Source organism: Podarcis pityusensis (genome assembly GCF_964106645.2).
Source record: "Podarcis pityusensis genome assembly, chromosome: 15".
NCBI lineage: Eukaryota > Metazoa > Chordata > Lepidosauria > Squamata > Lacertidae > Podarcis > Podarcis pityusensis.
Genome location: NC_138040.1, coordinates 15,296,226 through 15,320,977, shown reverse-complemented (window position 1 = coordinate 15,320,977; position 24,752 = coordinate 15,296,226). Strand labels below are relative to the sequence as shown.

Sequence of the window (24,752 nt, the reverse complement as noted above, 5' to 3'; positions counted from 1 at the left end):
TGAAACCAAAGAGGGTACTTCCCAGCTGATGTTGCTTCCTATTCCCCCCTTTTAAAAAACCCAAAACATTTATTAACTTTACAAACCGGGACTCGAGGTGGCTTACACAAAGTAAAACAACACAGATAAAATACCGAATGTTAAAACATATAAAAGGTAATCCTTTAAAAGTAATTGAAACAATTAAAAATAAATCTATTCAAACCGTAATTTAACCGATTTAGGGTGGTTGTTTTTGCTGAGACTCCCGGTCATAACATGCCCCAATGAAATCAATTATGTGCTGACAGAATGATGTGCGAGAGACCAGGGTTCAAATCCCTACTTGGCCATAAAGCTCACTGGGTGACCTTGGGCCAGTCACTCACTGCCTCCCAGTCTATCCTCCCTCACAGGGTTGTTGTGGGAATTAACTGAGGAGGGGGAGAACCATGGTCGACAATGAGCACCTTGGAGAAAAAGAGAGGATATAAATATAATACATAATAACAATAAAATACACTTAATACTGATACAGAAGAGGGAATTCAGAAGGTGTGGATATGAAAATGTCAACAAGACCAGCTTTTCATCCTCATACATACTTAGCAAGTTCGATGTGATTTTAATTTCTGAGTTTCATGATTTAGCAAGTTCACCCTCCTCCCAATGGCCTTTTTACACGAGTGAAATAATCAGAATTCTGACACAGGACCATAGATTCCGCCAGAAATCATAGACTTCTGGTTGTTTTGCTGTGATGGTTTTACATGTTTTACAGTGACACGGAATTTCTCTGCTCCCTCCAAGCTCCGTCTTTAGTTAAAACAAGACATCTTCTGGAAAATTGTACAGTATTGAGTGTTTTGCTTTCTCATTCAGAAAAATGAAAATAAATTCCTTGTCAGGGACACTATCAGGGGAGCTTATGCTTTTATTGTTGTTAAATCGCTTTGAGTTGTTTCCTGGGAAGCGATTCGTAAATAAAGTACAGTACGGTAAATAATAAAATTGGGTGGGGAGGAGGAGGAGGGTACTGCAAAATTAGCCGCCCAAATTCTTGACACGATTTACTCCAAAGTAACCCCCTTCTGAGTTCAATGGGACTTAAAGGTCGGGCGGGGGAGAGGCAAACTTTCCTGCCCGCGATCCGCAATCGAAATCTTTTAACATTCGTTGAGGAACAAGATAAGGGGCGAGACATTTGCAGAAACTGCCACCTCAAAGGGGTTAATGCAGCCTTCCCAGAATCCCGCGGGGTGGGCAAGATGGCCCCTTCCAGGAGCTCGTGGGGCTGCTCCTCGAGAGTAAACCTCTTTTCCACCCGCTAGGCTGGAAGCTGCTGTGGTTGTTGCTGCCGCTCGATTGCCTAGAGATGGGTAAGGACTGCGTGCCTGCTCGGGAAACAGCCCTGAGATCGTTTTCAAACTCAGTTGGCATTGGGGTTTTGGGGAAGGAACCGAACAGATTCTGTGTGTGCTTACCCCAGTTGTTGTTATTATGGTCTGTTTGATTTTTTACCCACCCTTTGCCCTCGTGTCCTAGAATGGTCCGCAACAATTTCACGTAATTCCTGCTCCGCAGTTGTAGAATTTGATCTTTTAGTGTGGCAGCACCTGTCCTTCCCTGCCCTTTGACATCAGACAGGTTGCCTTCCCTGTACCCTTCTCAGCACCTGCAAAAACCTTGTTTTTAGCTTACCCGATGTTTAGAAAGTTTATGCGAGCTTTAATCTGCTTTTAGTTTTGGTAATTTTATTGTTTTATCTTTTTTGTAAACAGCTTTGAGGGTTTTGGTTTGTTTGTTTTTTACCATCAAGCTGTACTGTATATAAATTTTTTGAAATAAACAATAAGTAAAGGTAAAGGGACCCCTGACCGTTAGGTCCAGTCATCCAGTCGTGGCCGACTCTGGGGTTGCGGCGCTCATCTCGCTTTACTGGCCAAGGGAGCCGGCATACAGCTGGTCATGTAGCCAGCATGACTAAGCCACTTCTGGCAAACTAGAGCAGCACACGGAAATGATGTTTACCTTCCCGCCAGAGCGGTACCTATTTATCTACTTGCACTTTGACGTGCTTTGGAACTGCTAGGTTGGCAGGAGCAGGGACCGAGCAATGGGAGCTCACCCCGTCACAGGGATTCGAACCGCCGACCTTCTGATCAGCAAGTCCTAGGCCCTGTGGTTTAACCCACAGTGGCACCTGCGTCCGTAAACAATAAGTAGATAACATTAAAATAGTTGGAAACAATAATCACATGAATATTGATGTAGAAAATAGGGGGGAACTCTGTTGCAACAGAAAAATAAAGAACCGCCTTCCTTTCACTGCATCTTGCCTCCATCCAACCATCTGACCCATCATGGACTCAGGGGACTCAGTCCCTTGGGGGGTTGGGCAGCAAGAGCCAACTCCCTATTTTCTGTATCGATATATTATTGCAAACTGCAGTCTGTTTTGCAAACTGCAAACTGTTTTGTTTTGTTTTTCACAATCAAGTAGCATATACATTTTGTTTAAGAGAGAAGAATAGTGTGGGTCCTAAAATACTGTAAACCTCAAGTTTCAAAGGCTGGGGGAAGATGTTTGTGTTCCGCCGTGATTCTAAACAGGCCTGTTTAACAGGTCCACTGCATTTTTGCTTTCTTCCAGATATGACCATGGAGACGTGGGGCAGCCTCTATGCTCACCTGGCCTTCTTGTGGCTGAACAGATTCTACTTGTACTCTGGAGCAGTGTTTGGGATCAGCCTTTGGCTCTGCATCCAGTTTGTCAGTAAGACCAAAAAGCAGGTACTTTCCCCCACTGTTCCAGCATCTTTGGTGTTCTTGGTGACCTTTCCTGAAGAAGGGGCCTAGCGCATGGTGGCTGCTAAAGAACATATTAGAACTATTCAGTATATATATATATTTATTAACAATTTTGGTTTACATAGAAGTTACAGTATAACCCCTTTGATCCTGATACTGTATGTACTGTAGCTACCAAATATTGTGGAAAATGACTTTGCTAACTTCCATAAATAAATTGGCACCTACATCCATTTAAAATTAAAAGTTATTAAGTTAGTACAATCCGCACATACATACTGTATCTAGATTGGGGATATCAAATGAAGAACATACACTGATAATCAAAGAACAAGTAAGTAAAAAATAAATATTATGTCAGTTTAATGTAAACATTTATTAAATTCTCAGTATCTCATGCATTCCAAATTGTTGCATACTGTGGTTTGTGTGGGGGGGGAGGTGTTATTTCATTATTTGTATTATACATATGTAATAAAATTAAGCCAAACTTTGACTTAATTAATTTCAACTTTGTTGAAAGACTATGTAAGCTGCAGATGTATAAATTAAAAGTGGAAATGTGGGTCCCATGTTGCAGCCTGGGAGTCAGTGATGTGTTTTGGGTCTGGACTGGTTGAAGACTGATGCTTTAGGACTCCTACAGTTTTATATTTCTTATTTTGCAGAATAGAAATCAACTCAGAAAATCAAGCCTTCCCCAAATTGCTACAGAAGGGCCTGTAGGAGAGCAGAAAGGCCCCAGCACTGACAAAGTCCATGTCACCGGGGTGAAGATTTTTTTTGGTTCTCAGACTGGAACAGCAAAGGTCAGTGCTGTGATAAAACCAGTGAGATTAAAAAGTGAGTCTTCTCCTTTGGGTGGGTGTGGTGGTGGCTCTTATTGTTCGGGGGAAGGCACTCTGTTTGTGCTCAGAGGAACTTAATTCATTTATTCGTTTCTCCTTTGAAATAAAAATTTGAAATTCCTCTGATTTAGACCATGGAACCCCTTGCAACCATAGATCACAAGTTCAAATCCCCACTTGTCCATGAAGCTCAGTGGGTGATGCTCTGGGGCCAGTCACTGCCTCTTGGCCTAACTTACCTCACAGGGTTGTTGTGGGGATTAACCATGAATGCCACCTTGAGCTCCTTGGAGAAAAAGGTGGAGAATAAGTGCAATAAATAAACAAATACAATAAAAAAGTATTTACTGAAGACACATATACGCACTGCTGTGCTACAATATCAAAGCAGTTTACAGCAATACAAACAAACACACAGAAACACATAATCTATTTAGAAACCACCTTATTCTTGCAGCTGTGATTTGTTTAAAAATGTTTTTAATGTTGTATTTTCAATTGTTGCAACCTACCCAGAAATTGAATAAATATTGTTATAATTATTTTCTTTTTCTCTTTGCAGAGATTTGCGTCAATACTTGCTGAGTCTGTTGCCTCCCTTAACTTGCCTGCCGAAGTCATCAACATGAAGGACTATGACCCAGACGACTGTCTAGGAGATGAGGTTGGTCGCTCTTCTCCCCTTCTTCTCATTTTCTTTGGTGGGGGCCGGCTTGGAGGCACCTCAGGCATTGCCAGCTCTCTCACTTAACTAGGCTCTTGTGCTCTTAACGGCTGTGTGGCAGGGGAAGTTCCAGAAGTGCAATTTTCCCTGCCAGGTAGCTGCAGTGTTGGATAAACACTTTTCCAGGACAAAGTGCATCTGTAGAAGCCATTGTCAACGTCCATCTGTAGGAAGCATGTATGGACTCCTCTCAGGAGAAAAGTTGGCAACCTCCAAAGCTGATTCACACATGCATGGGCCTCAGGAAATGGGGAAACCTGATGAAACTCGCTTTCACTGACTGTCTTAATAGCATACCGTATTTTTCGCTCTATAAGACGTACTTTTTCCCTCCTAAAAAGTAAGGGGAAATGTGTGTGCACCTTAAGGAGCGAATGCAGGCTGCGCAGCTATTGCGGAAGCCAGAACAGCAAGAGGGATTGCTGCACAGCAATCCTTCTTGCTGTTCTGGCTTCAGGGATAGCCGCACAAAGTCTCTTCAACAACATTTAATTCAGAATTTTTTTTTCTTGTTTTCCTCCTCTAAAAACTAGGTGTGTCTTATGGTCGGGTGCGTCTTATAGAGTGAAAAATGCGGTATATTGCAGGGGTGTGCAAAAGTGTATATGTTTATAACATGAGGAACCTCTGGCCTGGAATGGGGCCTTGAACAGCTTGCCTGGATAGTATATTGATCGTATGTTGGAAGGGTTACAGTGTAGCCTACGCTACAAAACTAAGAAGCGCATTCACTGCTCACTTTTGCTTCTGACCACACCCACTCTTTTCGTTGGTTCCCGCCCACCACTGAAGCACTTCATGAATCAGGCCAATGAGGGCCCATCTAGTCTAGCATCCTCCTTTCAAAGTGGCCAATCAGGCACCAGCGGGAAACACCACAAGAAGGATCTGCGTGCAAGAGCACTTCCTGCAACTGGTATTCAGAAAGCATTGCTGCCTCCAACTGGGGAGGCATTGCATAGCTTTCGTTATGGATAGTAGCCCTTGATAGCCCTCTCCTCCATGTCTAATCCTGTTTTAAAGCCATCCAAGCTGGTGGCCATCAGTGCCTCCTGAGCAGGACTCTTGGGCTGAAAAGGATTTCCCTCTCCTGCTCTGGGCATTCAGAGATGCCACATACTGGGGACTACGGACCGATGGCCAAGAATGTACAAATTGAGTGATGATAACTCTTTAAACTTGTGAATATTTACTGTGTAATTGATTTAAAAACATTTCGATTGGCTTAAAAAGGTGCCCCTGGTGAAATGGGTCAGCAGACATAAAAACTCGAATATGATATTTAAATGCAAGTACAGTACTTCTAAATCTGTAGCTAACAAGGGCCTTTGCCCTGTGTGCAAGAGAAGCAGAAGGGGGTTCCTCTTTTGAGACAGCGTTTCCTGCAATGGATGTGAGCTTTGTTCAAAGACAGGTGATGCATTTCACTTTAGAAGTCTTCACTTATTTTCTGAGGTGCAAATTTATGCAGATCTAGTGAATTAATCACTTGGGAGAAAAGGTGCATTTTGCTTTAGAGGACTTACTTATTTTTCCGTCTGCCGTTTTATGCCGCTCTACTGTTTACCATATTTTTCGCCCTATAGGACGCACTTTTTCCCCTCCAAAAATGAAGGGGAAATGTGTGTGCGTCCTATGGGGCAAATACAGGCTTTTGCTGAAGCCTGGAGAGCAAGAGGGGTCGGTGCGCACCGACCCCTCTCACTCTCCAGGCTTCAGGAAGCTCTGCGCAACCCTCGGGAGCCCGGCGCCAAGCCGCGCCGGGCTCCCAAAGGTTGCGCAGAGCTGCCTGCATTCCGAAGCCTTCGGCGCACTGAAGAGTGCGCCCGGGCTTTGCGCAGCTTTCCACAAGCCTGGGGAGACCGGCGCGGCTCCCTAGGCTTGCGGATAGCAGGCTGTTCTGGGGGCTGGGGTCGGGGGAAGAGCTCAGGCTTCCCCCGTGCCAGCCCCGTGCCGGGGGGGAAATAATTTTTTTTCTTCCCCCCCCCAAAAAAAACTAGGTGCGTCCTATAGGGTGGTGCGTCCTATGGGGCGATAAATACGGTAATTGGTTAGTGAACTAAAACATACAATTGAGAAAACCCGTACTCCATGCAGTTAATATTTCTTAGCAGTGATTTCCACATTGCATGGAGTTGGACTCGATGGCCTTTGGGATCCCTTCCAACTCTACAATTCTGTGAGGGAGAGGCGTAAAAATAATAACAGAGAATTTTTTTCCCCATTTGGTGGGAATCTCTCCAGACAAGCAGCAAGAACATCTGCGCCTTCTTAGTTGCCACTTACACAGATGGGAAGCCGACAGAGAATGCCATGTGGTTCTGCAAGTGGCTAGAAGAAGCATCCAGTGACTTTCGAGTTGGCAAAACGTACCTGAAGGGCTTGAGATATGCCGTCTTTGGCCTGGGGAATTCTCTCTATGCCGATCACTACAACACCGTGAGTCCCTTTTGTCATTCCTGCTAGAATTGATACTGAGAGCTGGTGAGAAACTGAGATGCGGTGGGTGGGTGGGTGGGTGGGTCACAGGAGGACATCTAGTTTGACCCATTGCCCTCCGAGAGCAGATTCTGCTGCTATGTGAGGCTTCCTTGCACTTGATCCAGAAGCTGCCATTAGTGCAGAATGCTGCAGCACAATTGCTTACAGGAGTGAGGCCACGTCAGCATATATCACCTCTGCTCAGAGATCTGCGCTGCTTGCTACTTTGCTTCCAGGTCAAATTCAAGCTGTTACTATTAGTATTTTAAAGCCCTTTACAACTTGGGTCCAGTTTACCCAGGAGATCGTCTCCCATATAGGCCCCCTTGACCACTTCAATTGGTGAAACTAGTTTTGCCACGGGGGCCACATAATACCCATTCCACATTTGGAAGAAATCCCTCTTTTTGTGCAGCAGCAGCTGCACTTGGGAACTCCCTGCCTAATGATTTCAGGTAGGCGCCTTTGCTGTACTATTTTTGGCGCCTGCTAAAAGCGTTCTTGTTTTTTTTACAATCGAGCGGTGTATGAATTTTATGAAATAAGTAATTAAATAGTCAATGAGAAACTGAGATGAGGGAGAGGGCTCAAGGGATCATCTGATCTGACCTGTTACCCTCAGAGAGCAAATCCTGCCCCTAAAGAATCTCCAGGGGATTTCTGCCCAATCTTCCCTTAAGAACTTGCAAGGAAGAGCATCCCATAACAGTCATCTTTGACTTGTTGCTGGACTGTCCTGGCTTTTTAGACAGACCTGGTGGTTTTTAAACTAATACCATCCCACCACCTGCATTTGCTCTTACAATATATTTTGTTCTTTCTTTTAAATTGGACGTATAGCAGGATTCCACCAGCGGGCCAGATCTTTAGCTCCCTACCCCTGGTGGGCTATTTTGACAAGGGTGGCAAGGTACATATTGATGGTTTTAGGACTCAATCACCTAAAGGTCTGCCTTCCCCAGGGCTGTAGCTCAGTGACAGAGCGTCTGCCTTGCATGCAGAAGGTCCCAGGTTCAATCCCCGGCAGCATCTCCTGGTAGGCCTGGGAATGTCCCCCTGTCTGAAACCTTGGAGAGCTGCTGCCAGTCAGTGCAGACAAAACTGAGCTAGACGAACGTCACGGTCTCACTCAGGCAGCTTCCTACGTTGCTTACGCCCAGGTCTCTTGTGTTTCCGCCGCAGGTGGGCAGGAGCGTTGACAAATGGCTGTGGATGCTAGGGGCCCGGCGGGTCCTCTCCTGTGCCCTGGGGGATGCCAATGTGGTGAAGAGCAAGCATGGGAGCCTGGAGGCCGACTTTGAGGCCTGGGAGGCCAAGTTCCTGGCCAGGCTCCAGGCCCTCTGCAGAGGGGAGAAGGCGGCCTGCAGAGGGGAGTGTAAGAAGGGCAAGTGCCGCTCCAAGAGGAAAGCTGGGCAGGAGACATCGTTGGAGCAGGAGCAGAGGGTGAGTGGGACTGGGTGTGGACAGCAAGCCAACAGTGTGATGCTGCAGCACAAGGAGCTAATGCGATTCTAGGCTGCATCAAGAGACGTCCAGTGTCCAGATCAAGGGAGGTCATCACGGTCTCTCAACCTTACCTGCCTCGCAGGAGGCAGGTGGCGCTGTGGTCTAAACCACTGAGCCTCTTGGGCTTGCTGATCAGAAGGTTGGCAGTTCGAATCCCCACGACAGGGTGAGCTCCCGTTGCTCTGTCCCAGCTCCTACCAACCTAGCAGTTCGACAGCACTCCAGTGCAAGTAGATAAATAGGTACTGCTGTGGTGGGAAGGTAAACGGCGTTTCCCTGCCCTGCGCTCTGGTTTCCGTCATGGTGTTCAGTTGTGCCACAAGCGGTTTAGTCATGCTGGCCACATGGCCCAGAAAGCTGTCTGTGGGCCTGAAAGCAAGATGAGCACCGCAACCCCAGAGTCACCTTTGACTGGACTTAACCGCCCAGGGGTCCTTTACCGTTTTTTTTTTTTACTTCACAGGATTGTTGTGGGGATTAAATGAGGAGGGGGGAGAACTATGTATGCCACCCTGAGCTCATTGGAGGAGCGAAAGGTGGGATATAAATGTAAAAATAAAGAAATAAATCCAGCCTAGTGGCCTTTTGTGGGGGTGGGTGGGTGGAGGAGAGCAGGGTGTTTTTGGGCCGTGTGGCATTTGCAAGCCCTCTTTTGTTTTCACAGGAGGAGGTGGCGGAGGAGGAGCTTTTTGAGACCACGAGCGAAGAGGATTCTGGCAATGAAGAGGGAGAGGGTGCGAACCAGATGGTGGATGTGGAAGACCTGGGCAGAGTCATGGGCCACATGAAGAAAGCCCAGGTAACGGTGAACTCTTATTTTCAGCCCTGTGGCTGTGTGTTCTCGTTGGTTCATTTATAAAAATACTTGTATACAGCTGTTCCTAAATTATTATTAGTATTTGTTAAATTTTAATACCGTCCTACATCCGAAGATCACAGGTGGTTTACAACTTAAGAACACAAAATGCATAATATAATAAAGAATACCCCCCCGGCACACTTAAAAGAACATAGATTGTTTAATGGTCAAAGGTCTGGTTAAAGAGGAATGCGTTCTCCTGGCCCCTAAAGATATGTAATGAAGGCTCCAGGCAAGCTTCCTTGGGGAGAGCATTCTACAAATGGGGAGCCACCGCAGAAAAGGCCCGTTCTTGTTTTGCCACCCTCCAGAACTCCTGAGAAAGGGCCTCAGATGACAATCACAGGGTTTAAGTCGAGCTTGGAAATCCCTAACGCCTCTAATCCTAGACCAGTGGTACAACACAGTTTGGCAGACTCCGGTATTAGAAAAATAATCTGACAAGTTCAAAGTGATGAGAGGGCAAAAGAAGCGCGGCGGTTTTCATGCAATTTGATATGGTTTTATTGTTTACACTGATAACGAAGCATGTGGTAGAGAGGTTGTGTCCAGTATATGGTATGGTTTGGCTCCTATAAGTTGTTCTCCTTGGTACCAATGAAGATCCGATAAATAAATATCACACTTCCATTTTTTGGGATGGAAAGAGTTAGTAGTGCAGAAAGCAAGAAAGCAGGCCCCAACACTTTGACATATCCCTGGGCTTGCCAACCTTTTGAGGGCCGCTTGGTAAATTTGGAATTCTGATAAAGGGTCCTGGGCACCAGTCACAAAATGGCTGCTGTGAGAGTGGGGTATATCACAAAATGGCTGCCTTTAAGAAGGGTGTTGACAAGCTGGAACGTGTGCCGAGGAGGGTGATCAAGGGTCTGGAAACTAAGCTTTATGAGGAACAGTTGAAGGAGTTGTGTATGCTTAGCCTGGAGAAGAGAAGATTGAGAGGAGATGTGATAGCAATCTTCAAATATCTAAAGGACTGTCTCATGGAAGATGGAACAAGCTTGTTTTCTTTTGCTCCAGAGGGTAGGGCCCAAACCAATGGATTCAAATTGCAGGAAAAGACATTCTGACTAAACACTGGGCAGAACTTTCTGAGGGTAAGAGCTGTCTGACAGAGGAAAGGGCTCCCTTTGATGGTGGTGGACTCTTCTGCGTTGGGAGGGCTTCAGTCAGAGGTTGGATGGCTTTTTGTCAGGGATTCTCTAGCTGTGATTCCTGCATTGCAGAGGGTTGGACTAGATGACCCTTGGCATTCTATTCCAATTCTACAGTTCCATAACACAAAAAAGCCTCTCCTGATCCAGCAGGGTTCTTATGGAGAGCTGCAGACGTACCTTCATCCTTCTGCTCTAGGACCAATGCTAAAGAGAATGTTTGTGCCTTCCCTGAATTTGATGGGGCTGGCGATCTGTTTGTTCTGTTGCTCATTAACACTCTGTTGCTTCTGCTAATGAAGAAAGTGAGGCCTGGTTTTGCTATCCCTCTGCAGAGAGAGCGTGAGCTGGACCGAGAGGTCGAGAAGACGGGGCGGCTCCAGCGGAGAGGAGAGGATGCCTTGAGAGAGATGATCACGCCAGCTTTGCGGGATGCCCTCACGAAACAAGGTGATGGGGACTACAAGGAGGCCCAAAGGGCAGGAGACTCCAGGGTGCAAGGAGACCTGGCGGGGGGGAAGTGCATCTGTCCTAGGCTGAGGAGCTTGCCACCTGTCCTTGGCCTGCCTGGGCAAGAAAAATGGACATGATTGGCAGGAAAAAGCTGGGTGTGATTGGCAGGAATTGTCTCCAGGTTCTCCAGTCTCAGTTTTCCTCTCCTGATCAGCAGCTCTTGAACCTAAGGGGAGCTCTGCTGCGTCAAACCATCCAGTCCAGCATTCTGTTCTGGCCAAACTAGATGCCCTCAGGGAAGCCCACTAGGTAAAAGGTAAAGGGACCCCTGACCATTAGGTCCAGTCGAGGCCTACTCTGGGGTTGTGGCGTTCATCTTGCTTTACTGTCCGAGGGAGCCGGCGTACAGCTTCTGGGTAATGTGGCCAGCATGACTAAGCCACATTTGGCAAACCAGAGCAGCACACGGAAATGCCGTTTACCTTCCCGCTGGAGCGGTACCTATTTATCTGCTTGCACTTTGACGTGCTTTCGAACTGTTAGGTTGGCAGGAGCGGGGACCGAGCAACAGGAGCTCACCCCGTCGCGGGGATTCGAACCACCGACCTTCTGATCGGAAAGCCCTAGGCTCTGTGGTTTAACCCACAGCGCCTAACCAGGCACAAATGCAGTTGTGGCATCTTGCCCCTGTTGGTAAAAGGTGCTTGAAAATGGATCCTTTTGAGGCGCATGCCCTTTTCTGTTCTGGTTGTTGTATCTCTCTTTTCTCAAGCAACTGTGCCAACCTCAGGAAAGTGAGGTTGGATATTTGCAAATATATTGTGAGTTTGAGAGCTTCCTCCTAATAAATAATAATAATAATAATAATAATAATAATAATAATAATGATTTTAATATTTGTACCCTGCCCATCTGATTGGGTTGCCTCGGCCACTCTGGGCGTCTTCCAACAAATATAAAAACATGGTAAAACACTGCACATTAGAAAGCTTCCCTATACAGGGCTTCTTTCATAAGTCTTCTAAAGGTTGCTCATTTCCTTGACATCTGATGGAAGGGTGTTCCAAAGAGTGTGGGTGCCACTACCGAGAAGGCTCTCTGCCTGGTTCACTGTAGCTTCACTTCTCGCACTGAGGGAACCACCAGAGGACCCTCAGAGGAGGACCTCAGTGTTCGGGCTGAACGATGGGGGTGGAGATGTTCCCTCAGGAATAATTCTACATTCCAGGGGTCACTTGGCAGGGTTGGGGTTAGGTGCTGTTGTTGCTGCCGATTCCCACACCCTCTGACACTGGTTCCCTTATGAGCAGCCTTCAGGGTTGAGCACATGCCGGTGAATTTTACCTTTGTATGGTAGGTTCGTTTCTTCACATTCACCCAGCCCTCTCTGTTCTCCATCCAGGCAAGCAAATAGGCATTTCCAGAGTTCAAGGACCTGTTTCCAGCCAGGCTAAAACACAGGATGAGGGTTGGTGCAGGCTCCTTTAGCCATGTGTTTCTGCTAGATCTCCTTACGCTCAAGAAAACAAACAAATCTCTCTTCTGATTTCAGGCTACAAGTTGATTGGGAGCCACTCTGGAGTGAAGCTCTGTCGGTGGACAAAGGTATTTAATGTCCTTCCCTGGGTGGATTCTTGAATCAGTGAAGAGGAATGTCTGTGGCCCTCCAGACCACTTCGGCATGGCCAAGTGGTCAGGAATGGCAGGAGCTGTGATCCATAGATGCTCCTCATCCCTTCCATTGTGCCCACCTTTTTAAGAGATGCCTTTCCTCTTCCGCAAAGGCCTCCTATAAATAATCTCTGCTAGTTGGATGTGTTTTGATTCCAGTGCATTTTTAGCTTTGGGGATTTTTGTCTAACCGTATTGCTTTCTATTTGCCTCCCACCAGTCGATGCTCCGTGGGAGAGGCGGCTGTTACAAGCACACCTTCTATGGCATTGAGAGCCATCGCTGCCTGGAGACCACGCCCAGCTTGGCTTGCGCCAACAAGTGCGTCTTCTGCTGGAGGTGAGAAACTGGGTAGGGGTTGTGGACACAAACCAAAGCCCGCCCCATCCCCCCTGGTCCAGTCCAGCATTCTCTTTTCCTGCAGTGACCAACCAGTTGCCTCTGGGAAATCCACAAGCCAGGCATGACAGCATTGTCCTTCCCCTGTGGTTCACCTTTTGAGTACCTTTTGAGCTGGAGATAGACTGCTCCTGCACAGGGAGGTTTGCATTTAGCTGCCATTGCTGGTGGCCCTAGCCAGGCCACTCCTCTTATGATGGTATCTTTTCCTTTTGGGGGAACGACCCAGAAATGGGTTTTTGTGGCGGCAGAGTTGTCGCCATTTGTAAAATTTCCTGTATTGGCAGCCAACTGGTTTTCAATGGGTGGCCAAGTTTTATATGAGAGAGAGAGAGAGGATGTGATCGACTCCCCTTTGAAGAAAGGCTGCAGAGTTTGGGACTTTTTAGTTTAGAGAAAAGGCAAGTAAGAAGCAACAACATGATAGAGGCATATAAAATTATGCACGGCATGGAGAAAGTGGATAGAGGAAAGTTTTTCATCCTCTCTCATAGCACTGGAACTTGTGGACATCCAGTGGAGCTGGATATTGGGAGATTCAGGGCAAATAAAAGAAATCTATTCTTAATGCAGCACAAAGTTAAACCGTGGAACTCACTGCCACAGGAGGTCACCAACCTGAAAGAGGATTGGACAAATTAATGCAGGAGGAGAAGGCTGTCAATGATTACTAGCCACAATGGCTTTGCTCTGCCTCCATATTAATGCTTCCGAATACCCGTTGCCAGAAACTACAGGAGAGGAGAGTGCTTTTGCGCTTGAATCCCGCTTGCAGGTTCCCCACAAGCATCTGCTTGGCTACTGTAAGAACAGGATGCTGGGCTAGGTGGGCCGTTGGCCTGATCCAGCAGGTCTCTTATGAATCTGTGGCCACATTCACACTATAGCTAGAAAGCACTATGATACCACTTAAAACTGTCTTGGCTTCCCCCAAAGAATCCCGATAGCAGTAGTTTGTTAAGAGCTATTAGGAGGCCCAATATTCCCTGCGCATGGCTACAGTTCCCAGAATTGTTTAATCATCCCTTTCCACAGGGAAGCCTGGGAATTGTGGTTCCAGGAGGGGAATGGGGATCTCTCCCAACAACTCTCGGCATCCTTAATGAACTACAGCTCCCAGAATTCTTTGGGGGAAGCCATGACTGCTTAGAGTAGTATCATAGTGCTACGTGAATGTGGCCTAAATCTTACTGTCCACTAATGGGGACAGAATGCTGAAAACTTGATTTGATTAATTAAGGCTTTTCTTACAGAGGGAAGGAGGGGTGCCTTATATGGGTGGGGAGGTAGCTTTGTACAGTGGTACCTCGGGTTACATATGCTTCAGGTTACATACGCTTCAGGTTATAGACGCCGCTAACCTAGAAATAGTGCTTCAGGTTAAGAACTTTGCTTCAGGATGAGAACAGAAATCGTGCTCCAGCGGCGCGGCAGCAGCAGGAGGCCCCATTAGCAAAAGTGGTGCTTCAGGTTAAGAACAGTTTCAGGTTAAGAACGGACCTCCGGAACGAATTAAGTACTTAACCTGAGGTACCACAGTACAATCTATTCACAGTGACTATGGTGTAGTGTATATTTAATTCATATTAAATTATTTTCAGGCACCACACAAACCCTGTGGGCACAGAGTGGCGGTGGAAAATGGACCCTCCCGAAATGATCTTGCAGGAGGCCATTGAGAACCACCAGAGCCTGATTAAGCAATTCAAAGGTATTCCAGGGGCTGCCTGTGCTCTTGCTCAGTGCCTTGCAATCACTAGGCAGCATCTCCAAGCAGGAGTGGGAGAAACTGCCTGAAACCGCTGCCAGTAGGCCATGTTCGAAATTCCCCAGGTGCCAGGCGCGTTTTGCTACTGGCGCAGATCCAATTGCAAGTACGTGGAGATTTCTGGGTGCCAGGTTCTTACTCCCCCCTCCCTCCCAGTTGTCAGCTTCTTTCTTCCAGTCCCTCAGTGGGTGGAGCTGTTTAGGCTACATCTGCGCAAGCCCACAGAGACCCCTCTTCTCCTCCTCTTCTCCTCCGTTTTGCAGGTGTCCCGGGCGTGAGGAGCGACCGTTTTGAAGAAGGGATGGAACCCAAGCACTGTGCCCTGTCTCTTGTTGGGGAGCCAATCATGTACCCCGAAATCAACCGTTTCCTAAAGCTGCTCCATCGCAAGAACATTTCAAGCTTCCTAGTTACAAATGCACAGTTCCCAGAGGAAATCAGGTGAGGCCCGGAAGAGAAGCTGCTTTTCTCGTTATCCTTCCATCTATTTCCTGTGGTTTTTTTCTCCCAAGGGCTCAAGATGGCATACGGGGTTCTCTGCCTCCCCGTTTCACCCTCACAGCAGCCCTGTGAGGTAGCTTAGGCTGAGAGACCAGAATTATTGGGAAAAGGTTCAGAAAAGGGCAGCCAGAGGGATCAAGGGGATGCAGTGACCCTTATGAAGAAAGCTTGCAGCGTTTGGGACTTTTTAGTTTAGAGAAAAGGTGAGCAAAAGGTGACATGATATGAGTTTATAAAAGGCATGCATTGCATGGAGAAAGTGGATAGAGAAAAGATTTTCTCCCTCTCTCCTAAAACATGTTGGAAGATTCAGGACAGGAAAAAAGGACTTCAGGAGGGGAGGTTGATCTTGTGCTCAAATCCTGCTTGGGAAGTTTCCTATTGAGGCATCTGGTCAACCACTGTGAAAACAGGATGCTGGACTAGATAATAATAATAATAACAATAATAATAATAATAATAATAATAATAATAATAATAATTATTATTATTATTATTATTATTATTATTTATTTGTACCCCAGCCACTCTGGGTGGCTCCCAACAGAATGATGATGGTGATGATGATAAAGATGAAAAAGTGGTAAAACATCAAACATTAAAAACTTCCCTAAACAGGGCTGCCTTCAGATGTCTTCTAAAAGTCAGATACAGTAGTACCTTGGGATGTGAACGGGATGCGTTCCGGAGCCCCATTCACATCCCAAGCGGAACGCAAGATGCGATGGTGCATGCGCATGCCGTGTTTCGCCACTACCACGCATGCGTGTGACGTCATTTTGAGCGTCTGCGCATGCGCGAGTGGCGAAACCCGGAAGTAATGCGCTCCGTTACTTCCGGGTTGCCGCGGAGCGCAACTTGAACGCGCTCAACCTAAAGCGAATTCAACTCAAGGTATGACTGTAGTTGTTTATTTTCTTGACATCTGATGGGAGGGCGTTCCACAGAGCGGGCGCCACCACCGAGAAGGCCCTCTGCTATTGGCCTGATCCTGCAGGGTTTTTCTTATGCTCTCATGCCTTGCTGAAATGTTTCCTTGACCTGTGACAATTTCTCTTCCTTCCCTGGATATGTCCAGGAACCTTAGACTTTTGCATGTGTGGAATGTAGCTTACTGTACGAAGCATCCATCACTCCACCTGCTTTTTGCTGCAGGCGTGTGGCCCCCAGCAAGTTAATCAGGAGGGCATTTGGCCCTTGGGTTAGAAAAGGGTTCCCTGGCCCTGCTTTAGGCAAGCTCTTTTTCCTTTGCGAGGGAGGGGGAAATGTATCTTGATTTTTCTTTGGATACAGCATTCTAAACTCTCTTGGGGCCTCCCCCCCTTCCCTTCCCTTCCCCTCCTGCCGAAAAGGAGCCTCGAACCTGTGACACAGCTCTATGTCAGCGTCGACGCAGGCACCAGAGACAGCTTGAAGAAGATCGACCGGCCTCTCTTCAAGGATTTCTGGCAGAGGTTTCTGGACAGCTTGCAAGCCTTGGCAGAAAAGGTACCCTGTTCAATTGTTGTCATTTCCTCTCACCCTCCATTGCTGCAATAAGGTAAGTGAAAGGTTGTGATCAGGCTGAAGGCATTTCAGCTTGATTCTCTAGGCCAAAAGCTCAGGTTTTATTACTTTTATTATTATTAAATGATTATGCATTTATTTATTTTTTAGCACATTTTATTTTTTACAACCATTATTTAAATAAAAGCAATGAATGTTTTCCAGAGGGTCTGGCTTCTGCTAAACTGTGCTCAGATAGTGAGCTTTAGTAAGATTTGCACCTGCTTATTCAAAACTTAAGACGAGAAACATAACAGCATGTGCTTTGTTCTTTCTAGAAGATCAATTTTTATGCATTTTTATCCCACCTTTCTCCCAGGGTGGCTCAAACGAGTTAAAAGCAGCACAGATGCAACAGAAAAAGCTAAAAACATATAAAAGGCAATCGTTAAAGAGTAATTAATCTCTAATAGGATTAAGACAATATAAAAAACAATTTTTTAAAAAATACAGTTATAATAAAAACAGCACAGTCTTATTAAAAGCCCTTTCCTTAAAAAAACCAGCCAGTCCACAAAGGCCTGTCGGAATAAAACAGTCTTCACTTGCCGGCAGCAGGACAAGAAGGGAGCCAGTCTAGCCTCTCTAGGAGGGAGTTGCAAAGTCTGGGAGCAGCCACTGAGAAGGCCCTGCCCCGCACCCCCACCAAGCGTGCCTGTGAGGGTGGCAGGATTGAGAGAAGGGTCTTCACCAAAGACCTCAGAGCCTGGGCAGGTTCATATGGAAGAATATGGTCTTTCAGATAGCCCCTCCACCTCTCCGTGTCATGCCTGGCACAATATTTCATATTTGCTAGCATTGCCTTTTTAGATCTCAGGGCAGGCATAGGCAAACTCTGGCCCTCCAGATGTTTGGGACTACAATTCCCATCAACCCTGACCACTGGTCCTGTTAGCTAGGGATGATGGGAATTGTAGTCCCAAACATCTGGAGGGCCAGAGTTTGCCTATCCCTACCCCAGGGTGACTAGGGATTCACCCCCCCAATTCTTATTTATGTTCAATTTTGTTTATTTAAATGTTTATCAGCTACACTCTCATATAAAACATCACAATTCTATTAATGTACCCTTAACAAACTATCATTCCCTTAATTATTTGGGGGAAGCCATGAGTGTCTAAGTGCATGGTGTTAGTGTGACCTTAGTCTTCCTCTCTCACTTTGTGGCCTCTTCCACTGCGTGTGACCGAAAAGCTCACTATCTGCAGCTTTCAAAATGTGGTCAGATAACAGAATTCTGTAGTGCAAACAGTTTTGATCAGGGCTATGCAGTCCTGACTGTCACCTTCTTTTCGTTGTTGATGTGGCGCAGTTTAATTTGAACCCGCTTCCTTTTTCCCCTGTCAGCAACAGCGCACTGTCTATCGGCTCACGCTGGTGAAAGCCTGGAACGTGGAGGAACTGAAGGCCTATTCTGACTTGGTGTCTCTTGGCAAACCGGATTTTATCGAGGTTAAAGTGAGTTGTTGATCATCAGGGTGGCATCGTCCTTCTCATAACAGACTTCACCACCACCTCCACCCTCCCTGGGTGCAAATTCAGCCTACCAAAACAATGAAAGTTTGCATAGCTAACACTTTGCAGGGATGGTTTGCATGGGCCTGGATCCAAAAAGCACACCAAAATACCCAAAGGGCAGGTTGGCTTTGGCTGCTCTTGTTTGCACTTCAGACCGGCCTTTGCAAAAATAGTTTGTGGGTTTGTGGAGGGGAGAGGGGGATCTGTCACTGCTGGCAGAGTGGAGTCTCCCTGTCCAACAGCAGTATGGCTGACTTGCTTGTTCCTGGGTTCAAGGGATGGGAGAGGGCTGTCACCTTTGTGTCCCTGCTTATGGCCTTCCCCGAGGCACCTGGTTGGCTGTTCTGCTGGGCTTAATGGGCCTTTGGTCAAGGCTTCCCCCAAAGAATTCTGGGAGCCGTAGTTTGCTACTGCAATGCGCTCTATGTGGGACCACCTTTGAAGGTGACTCGGAAACTGCAATTAATCCAGAATGTGGCAGCTAGACTGGTGACTGGGAGTGGCCGCAAAGAGCATATAACACCGGTCCTGAAAGATATTCATTGGCTCCCAGTACGTTTCCGAGCACAATTCAAAGTGTTGGTGCTGACCTTTAAAGCCCTAAACGGCCTCGGTCCTGTATACCTGAAGGAGCGTTTCCACCCTCATCATCCAGCCCAGACACTGAGGTCCAGCGCTGAGGGCCTTCTGGCGGTTCCCTTGCTGCGAGAACTGAGGTTACAGGGAACCAGGCAGAGGGCCTTCTCAGTAGTGGCGTCCACCCTGTGGAACACCCTCCCAGCAGATGTCAAGGCAATAAAAAACTATTTTACTTTTAAAAGACCACTGAAGGCGGCCCTGTTTAGGGAAGTTTTTAATGTCTGATGCTGTACAGTGGTGCCTCGCAAGACGAAATTAATCCGTTCCGCGAGAGTCTTCGTCTAGCGGTTTTTTCGTCTTGCGAAGCAACCCTATTAGCGGCTTAACAGATTAGCGCTATTAGCGGTTTAGCGGCTATTAAAGGCTTAAAGGCTTAGCGGATTAGCTGCTAAAAGGCTATTAAAGGCTATTAAAGGCTTAGTGGATTAGATAAAGGGGGGGAAAAGCGAAAAAAAAATCTCAAGACTCGCAAGACATTTTCGTCTTGCGAAGCAAGCCCATAGGGAAATTCGTCCTGCGAAGCAACTCAGAAACGGAAAACCCTTTCGTCTAGCGGGTTTTCCGTCTTGCGAGGCATTCGTCTTGCGGGGCACCACTGTATTGTTTTTAATATTCAGTTGGAAGCCACCCAGAGTGGCTGGAGAAACCCAGCCAGATGAGCGGGGTATAAATAATAAATTATTATTATTATTATTATTATTATTATTATTATTATTATTATTATATAGGGGGCCGAGAGGTGTTAGGAGACCCTGTCCCAGAACAACAATTCCTAGAGTGGTTTAACAGTCAATCCTTGTCCCCAGTGAACTCATGGAATTGTAGCTATCTGAGGGGCCTCCTAACTCTCAGTGCTCTTCACAAACTACAGCTCCCAGAATTCTCTGTGGCAGGGAGCCAGGGCTATTTAAAGTGGTATTGTAGTGCTTTAAACGTGTAGTGTGAATGTGTCCCCTCTTCTCCAGCCAGGCCCAAACAAGGAGGATGTGATGCAGGGCTGGTGAGAGGTGTGGCCTGGGAAGAGTGGGTGTTGTGGACCACTTGAGTCCCGGACTGGTTGGACACAGAGAAATGGTGGGAGGAACCAGCTGGGAAACCTCCAAGGGAAGAAGGCTCAGAGCCCGGGGAGTGGTGGTGGGACAACGATAAGTGACCAGAGGGAGAAGCCCGGGAGAAGGAAGTGTCAAAAGCTGAAGAGGCAACATGGTTTAATGAGAAGGGAGAAAGAATCTGTGGCAGAGCGAAGCCCAGACTCGGAGGCAGAAGCTGAAACAGGGGAGGAGGGAGGCCAAGAGGCAGAGAGGAGTCAGGCTGGTGGAGAGTCCTAGGTATCTCCCCCTTCTTCTGCGTCAAGCTCCACCCCCCTCCTGGTCTCCCAGAACCATAAGAGGCATGAAGAGGGCGGAGGATAGTTTGGCTTCACACAAGTGCAGTCTCTGATTGCTAGGAAAAAGCCCTGGAGAGGCGGGAACTTAGACGGCTGTTGGAAGATGGGGATTTTGAGTCTTGGCAACTGATCCATGAGACAAGGTCTACAGAGATGAACTGCTGTGCTCATTTGGCCTGGCACTCTACCAAGCCTGTGTAGATTATGTTCTTGCTAATAAAGAGAAGTCCAACTTGGAACGATGTGATTTGGTGCTGGCTCGCATGTGACCCCCAGACCAGTTTCCCTATCCCTTCCTCTACAGACCTGAAATGTTTTCCTCTTTCTCTGACAGGGTGTGACCTACTGTGGAGAAAGCTCGGCCAGCAACCTCACCATGGCCAACATCCCGTGGCACGAGGAGGTGGGGCACTTTGTCCAGGAGCTGGTCGACCTCCTCCTGGACTACGAAATCGCCTGCGAGCACGAGCACTCCAACTGCCTCCTGATCGCCCACAAGAAGGTAGGCGGATCCTTATTTTGCCACCATTGATTTGAACTGTCGACCTCAAGTTTCTGATCCTTAAGCTTGCGAAGATGTCTTCAGCTTATATATTTTTTTCTTTGCTCGCTGCTTTTCAATCGTAACACAGTTCAAAACGCTTCATGGCAGTGACAGTAAATCAATATTTACACACACAAAAACAAACATCTTTCTGTACTTCTTAGCCACGTGTCGACGGTGGTTGTACCCTGCTGAGATGGGAAGGACTGGGTTGCTTTCTGTAGCTGGCAAAAAAATAAGCACTATCCTAAATAAAATCCATTTATTAAAAAAAAACAAAAAACCCCAAACATCTCACCAATTAAAACAATATTGTAAAAACTACAGCAGATGCAAACGTCGGGAAAATGGTAGATCAAACAAAGGCACAAATAGTGTTTAGAAAATGGTCAGGTGTAGTCACGGGGGAAAGGAACTGATAAGTCTTTATTTACCTCTCCAAGGAAGGGAGAGAACGTCTCACCCTGACCTTGATCAAAATCATCAAGGGGGAACTCTGGTGTACCCCAACCTGGGCACTATAATTTTGAATCGGATAATGGAATTCTATAGCACACACAGTTTGGTCAGGACTTTGCAGTCCTGACTGTCATCATCTTTTTGTTGTTGATATGGCAGAATTTAATTTGAAGCCTCAAGCTTGTGCCAACTGAGCTTGCTGTCTCTGATTTGATCTTTTGTTCTTTGTCCCGTTGTTGTTTTTTTAATTAAAAAAAAAACAATTTTTCTGGAGGGGGACGATCAATGGTTCATGGGGGTATGTGTCTCCCTTTCCTTTTGCAGTTCAAGATCAGCGGGGAGTGGCACACCTGGATCAACTACGATCGCTTTCAGGACCTCTTCCGCCAGTACGAGCAGAGCGGGGGAGCCAAGACGTTCACCTCGGCTGACTATGTTGCCCCGACTCCTCAGTGGGCTGTCTTTGGGGCGAAGGAAAGGGGCTTTGACCCAACGGACACCCGATTCCAACGGAAGAACAAAGCCAAGGACATCTCGGGGTGTTGACACTCTCAAAACAACAACAGCCAGAACTCCTCTTAGAGCCACAGTCTACAGACAAGCCTTCACCTTCCAGTTGATTTGGACTACAACTCTCATCATACTGGCTGGGGGATGATGGGAATTGTAGTCTTGAGAAAGCCAGGTTGGTTTAAGATCATTTCAGGGAGATTTTAGCATTTTCATTAGCCTCGGAAACCTTTGCAAGGAGGTCTTTGATAACCACCAGACAAATCTGAGGTGGGTTCTCATCTTCTGCTCTACTCACTGATGAGCAGTGTGCTTTCGAAGAAGCAGGCAAGAGCAATTTGTCATTTTTGAGCAAAAGGTAACCCTGAAAACTTTGTGCCTCTCACCCCTCCCCAAGCGGGGGCAATAACTGCACCTCGTTCTGTTTGCAGTCCTGGAAACCCAGTGTTGCCTTTTTGCCTTCTCAATTGATCCCTTCGGTGTGGTCAGATTCCTGCCACGTAGTCAGTGGTTCCGTGGGTTTCTGTGTGCGAAATTTGCACCCCTGAACATTCCCCAGTTGCATTTCCACAGGTGATTTTTGCTCCATTTTATATAGCACTGTGGGATGGAGGGGAGGTAGGAAGATCATAGACCCCACCAAAATGACCCTTGGCATGCTTCGTTCTTCCAGATTGTGGATGGTGGACTTTGTCCCAAAGGGGGCTTGGGCGTCTCTCCAGACCTGGGCCCTGCAGGAACATGAGGGAACTGTGTTTCTGGTGTCACGCCTGAAGCAAGAAGCCAAGCCCTTGAACTCTACGCTACCTTTGGGGTCTCTGTTCTTTGGGTAACCTGGCTCAGCTCTCAGGAAACAGAAAACAAAGTTGCCTTAAATTTGGGTGCTGGCAGCTTATCAAAGGTCTGTCTCGCTTAACTGGATTCTGCCACACTTGATCTGGTTTAACCACCACGGTGTGCTTACACTAAGGCGACGTTCACCCCTTACATTTAGAGCAGCCCTACATATAGAGCTATCTGATACTGCTTTAAACTAGATTTCCTAATAGGTTGCCTTAGGCTGTGCCGCATTCATGTGAAATTCCCCTTTTGGCCGAAGAGATCAAATATCTGTGGCTACAACCATAGGACCCTCATGTGTGGGTCAGGGAACGTTTTTGAAACACTTGCTTCAGTTGCTCAGGCATTGGAAGAGGCAAGCAAGTTTTAAATGGAATAATAGCTCCTTGCTTGTTCTGCCAGGGGATGGCGCTACCACAGGAAATGTTTGGACTCTGGGCCGGATTTGTCCCACCAGGCCTCTCCCATTTACCTTATGAGGCCATCCCGGATGGGCCACGCCCATATGACGTTAGGAAATGATGCGGCTCCCTGCTGAAGGCGGGATTTGTAGGCACTGCCCATCAGCAGATCATCTGCAGCAGCCTGTTCCTTTGCTTGTGAGGTTTGATTTCAAACCACTCAGGCAAAGTAAAATGAGCCACCTGATGCCTTTGAGGGGGTGGCTGAATCCAGTTCCTGGGGCTGCAGTAAAAACTATTAACCCATCTCTGGCTTGTGTTATTACTCTCCCAACTCGGCACACATTTCTGTCTAGGAATTGCGCCGTGCGAAAAATGAATTTTCTGCAGCAGTTTTGGGGTCCCCTTCTGGGCCTTGTCCTCTGTTATCTACCCCTGTTTGGTTTTATTACACTGGTCTTTTTAAAACAGATATTGCGTTACAATTTTCCAACCCTGTGAGGTAAGTTGGGCTGAGAGGCAGTGACTGGCCCCTCACAGTCACCCCCAATGTGAGTCACCCCCTAACTCTCCATCCATCAGGTGCTCAAAAACTCTCATTTCACCCCCAGTTCAGAAATCCCAGCGTTCATCCATGCTGTTTGGAATATGACGGGCATAAACGACAACCCGGATTTCTTCAATAAAAAGGCTGTTCCTTACCCAGCAGGAAGGATATGGCACACCCCAGGGTCCAATTAAGTTGTTAAAAATTACGCATTTGGCCTTTCCATTTTTTTATCCGCCTTTAGCTAAAGCTACGGTAACTTTTGATATTGCTGTTGTGGTAAAATGATAAAACCTTTACAAGCTGAGATAAAAGAGGCCCAAATGCCGCTGCCTGTTCTGTGGTTCCTCTCGTTCCAAAGGCGTTCAGTTGGGAAGTATTCTTTGCAGGGGCGGCGTGCCAGGATTTTGGCAGCAAAATGCGCAAAGTTTCAAGAAAGGGTCTTTTGTGCTAGGGTGCGGTTCATACTGAAGGCGCGTACGTACACTGACATTTTCAAAAAGAAAACGGACAGGAAACGGCCTTATCTATATGGCGAGAAGCGTTTCCTGACAGATAAACGCATAAGCCCTCTTTACATTCCTGAAATGTCTTACGGCTCACTGTTTTCAAGCCAGTGGGTTGACAGGGAATCTGGCGGGGAAACAACTGCAATTCCAAACATATTCAGAAATGAATAAGCTTATTGGGGGGGGGGGGAGCACTTGACAAAGGTGTATAAAATTATACATGATGTATAAAATTCTGGGCCATCCAAAGAAGCTGAAGATTCAGATCTGACACAGGTCGTTACCCTTTTCCCCCAGGTACATGGGCAGAATTTGCTCCCATGAGTTGCAGTGATGACACATTGGATGACTTTGGAACAGGGCTAGGCAAACTAAGGCTGGATGTGGCCCAATCGCCTTCTCAGTCTGGCCTGCTGACGGTCCTGGAATCAGCTTGTTTTTACATGAGTAGAATGTGCCTTTTATTTAAAATGCATCTCTGAGTGGGGCATAGGAATTTGTTCATATTTTTTTTCAAAATATAGTCCGGCCCCCCACAAGGTCTGGGGGATGGTGGACCGGCCCACGGCTGGAAAAGGTTGCTGACCCCTGCTTTGGAACAAAAGAAGGGCCTGTTGGATCAGTCCAAGTTCTTACAGCGGCCAAATAGATGCCTGTAGGAAACCATCAAGCAGAATCTGAACACAAGAGCCCCCTCCC

General features: G+C 47.0%; 1 protein-coding gene across 1 annotated transcript; it reads left to right on the top strand.

Moving 5' to 3' along the window:
* The first annotated feature begins 1,205 nt into the window (after positions 1 to 1,205).
* Positions 1,206 to 23,872, top strand: LOC308464582 (S-adenosyl-L-methionine-dependent tRNA 4-demethylwyosine synthase TYW1-like). The gene is made up of 16 exons (XM_080984008.1): positions 1,206 to 1,358; positions 2,633 to 2,772; positions 3,459 to 3,599; positions 4,201 to 4,302; positions 6,607 to 6,801; positions 8,026 to 8,286; positions 9,014 to 9,148; positions 10,698 to 10,812; positions 12,368 to 12,420; positions 12,707 to 12,825; positions 14,487 to 14,596; positions 14,917 to 15,094; positions 16,507 to 16,642; positions 18,047 to 18,157; positions 20,578 to 20,745; positions 21,571 to 23,872. Exons 1-16 carry the CDS (start codon positions 1,355 to 1,357, stop codon positions 21,790 to 21,792), a joined length of 2,190 nt encoding a protein of 729 aa, XP_080840134.1. The 5' UTR covers positions 1,206 to 1,354; the 3' UTR covers positions 21,793 to 23,872.
* Positions 23,873 to 24,752: the final 880 nt, after the last annotated feature.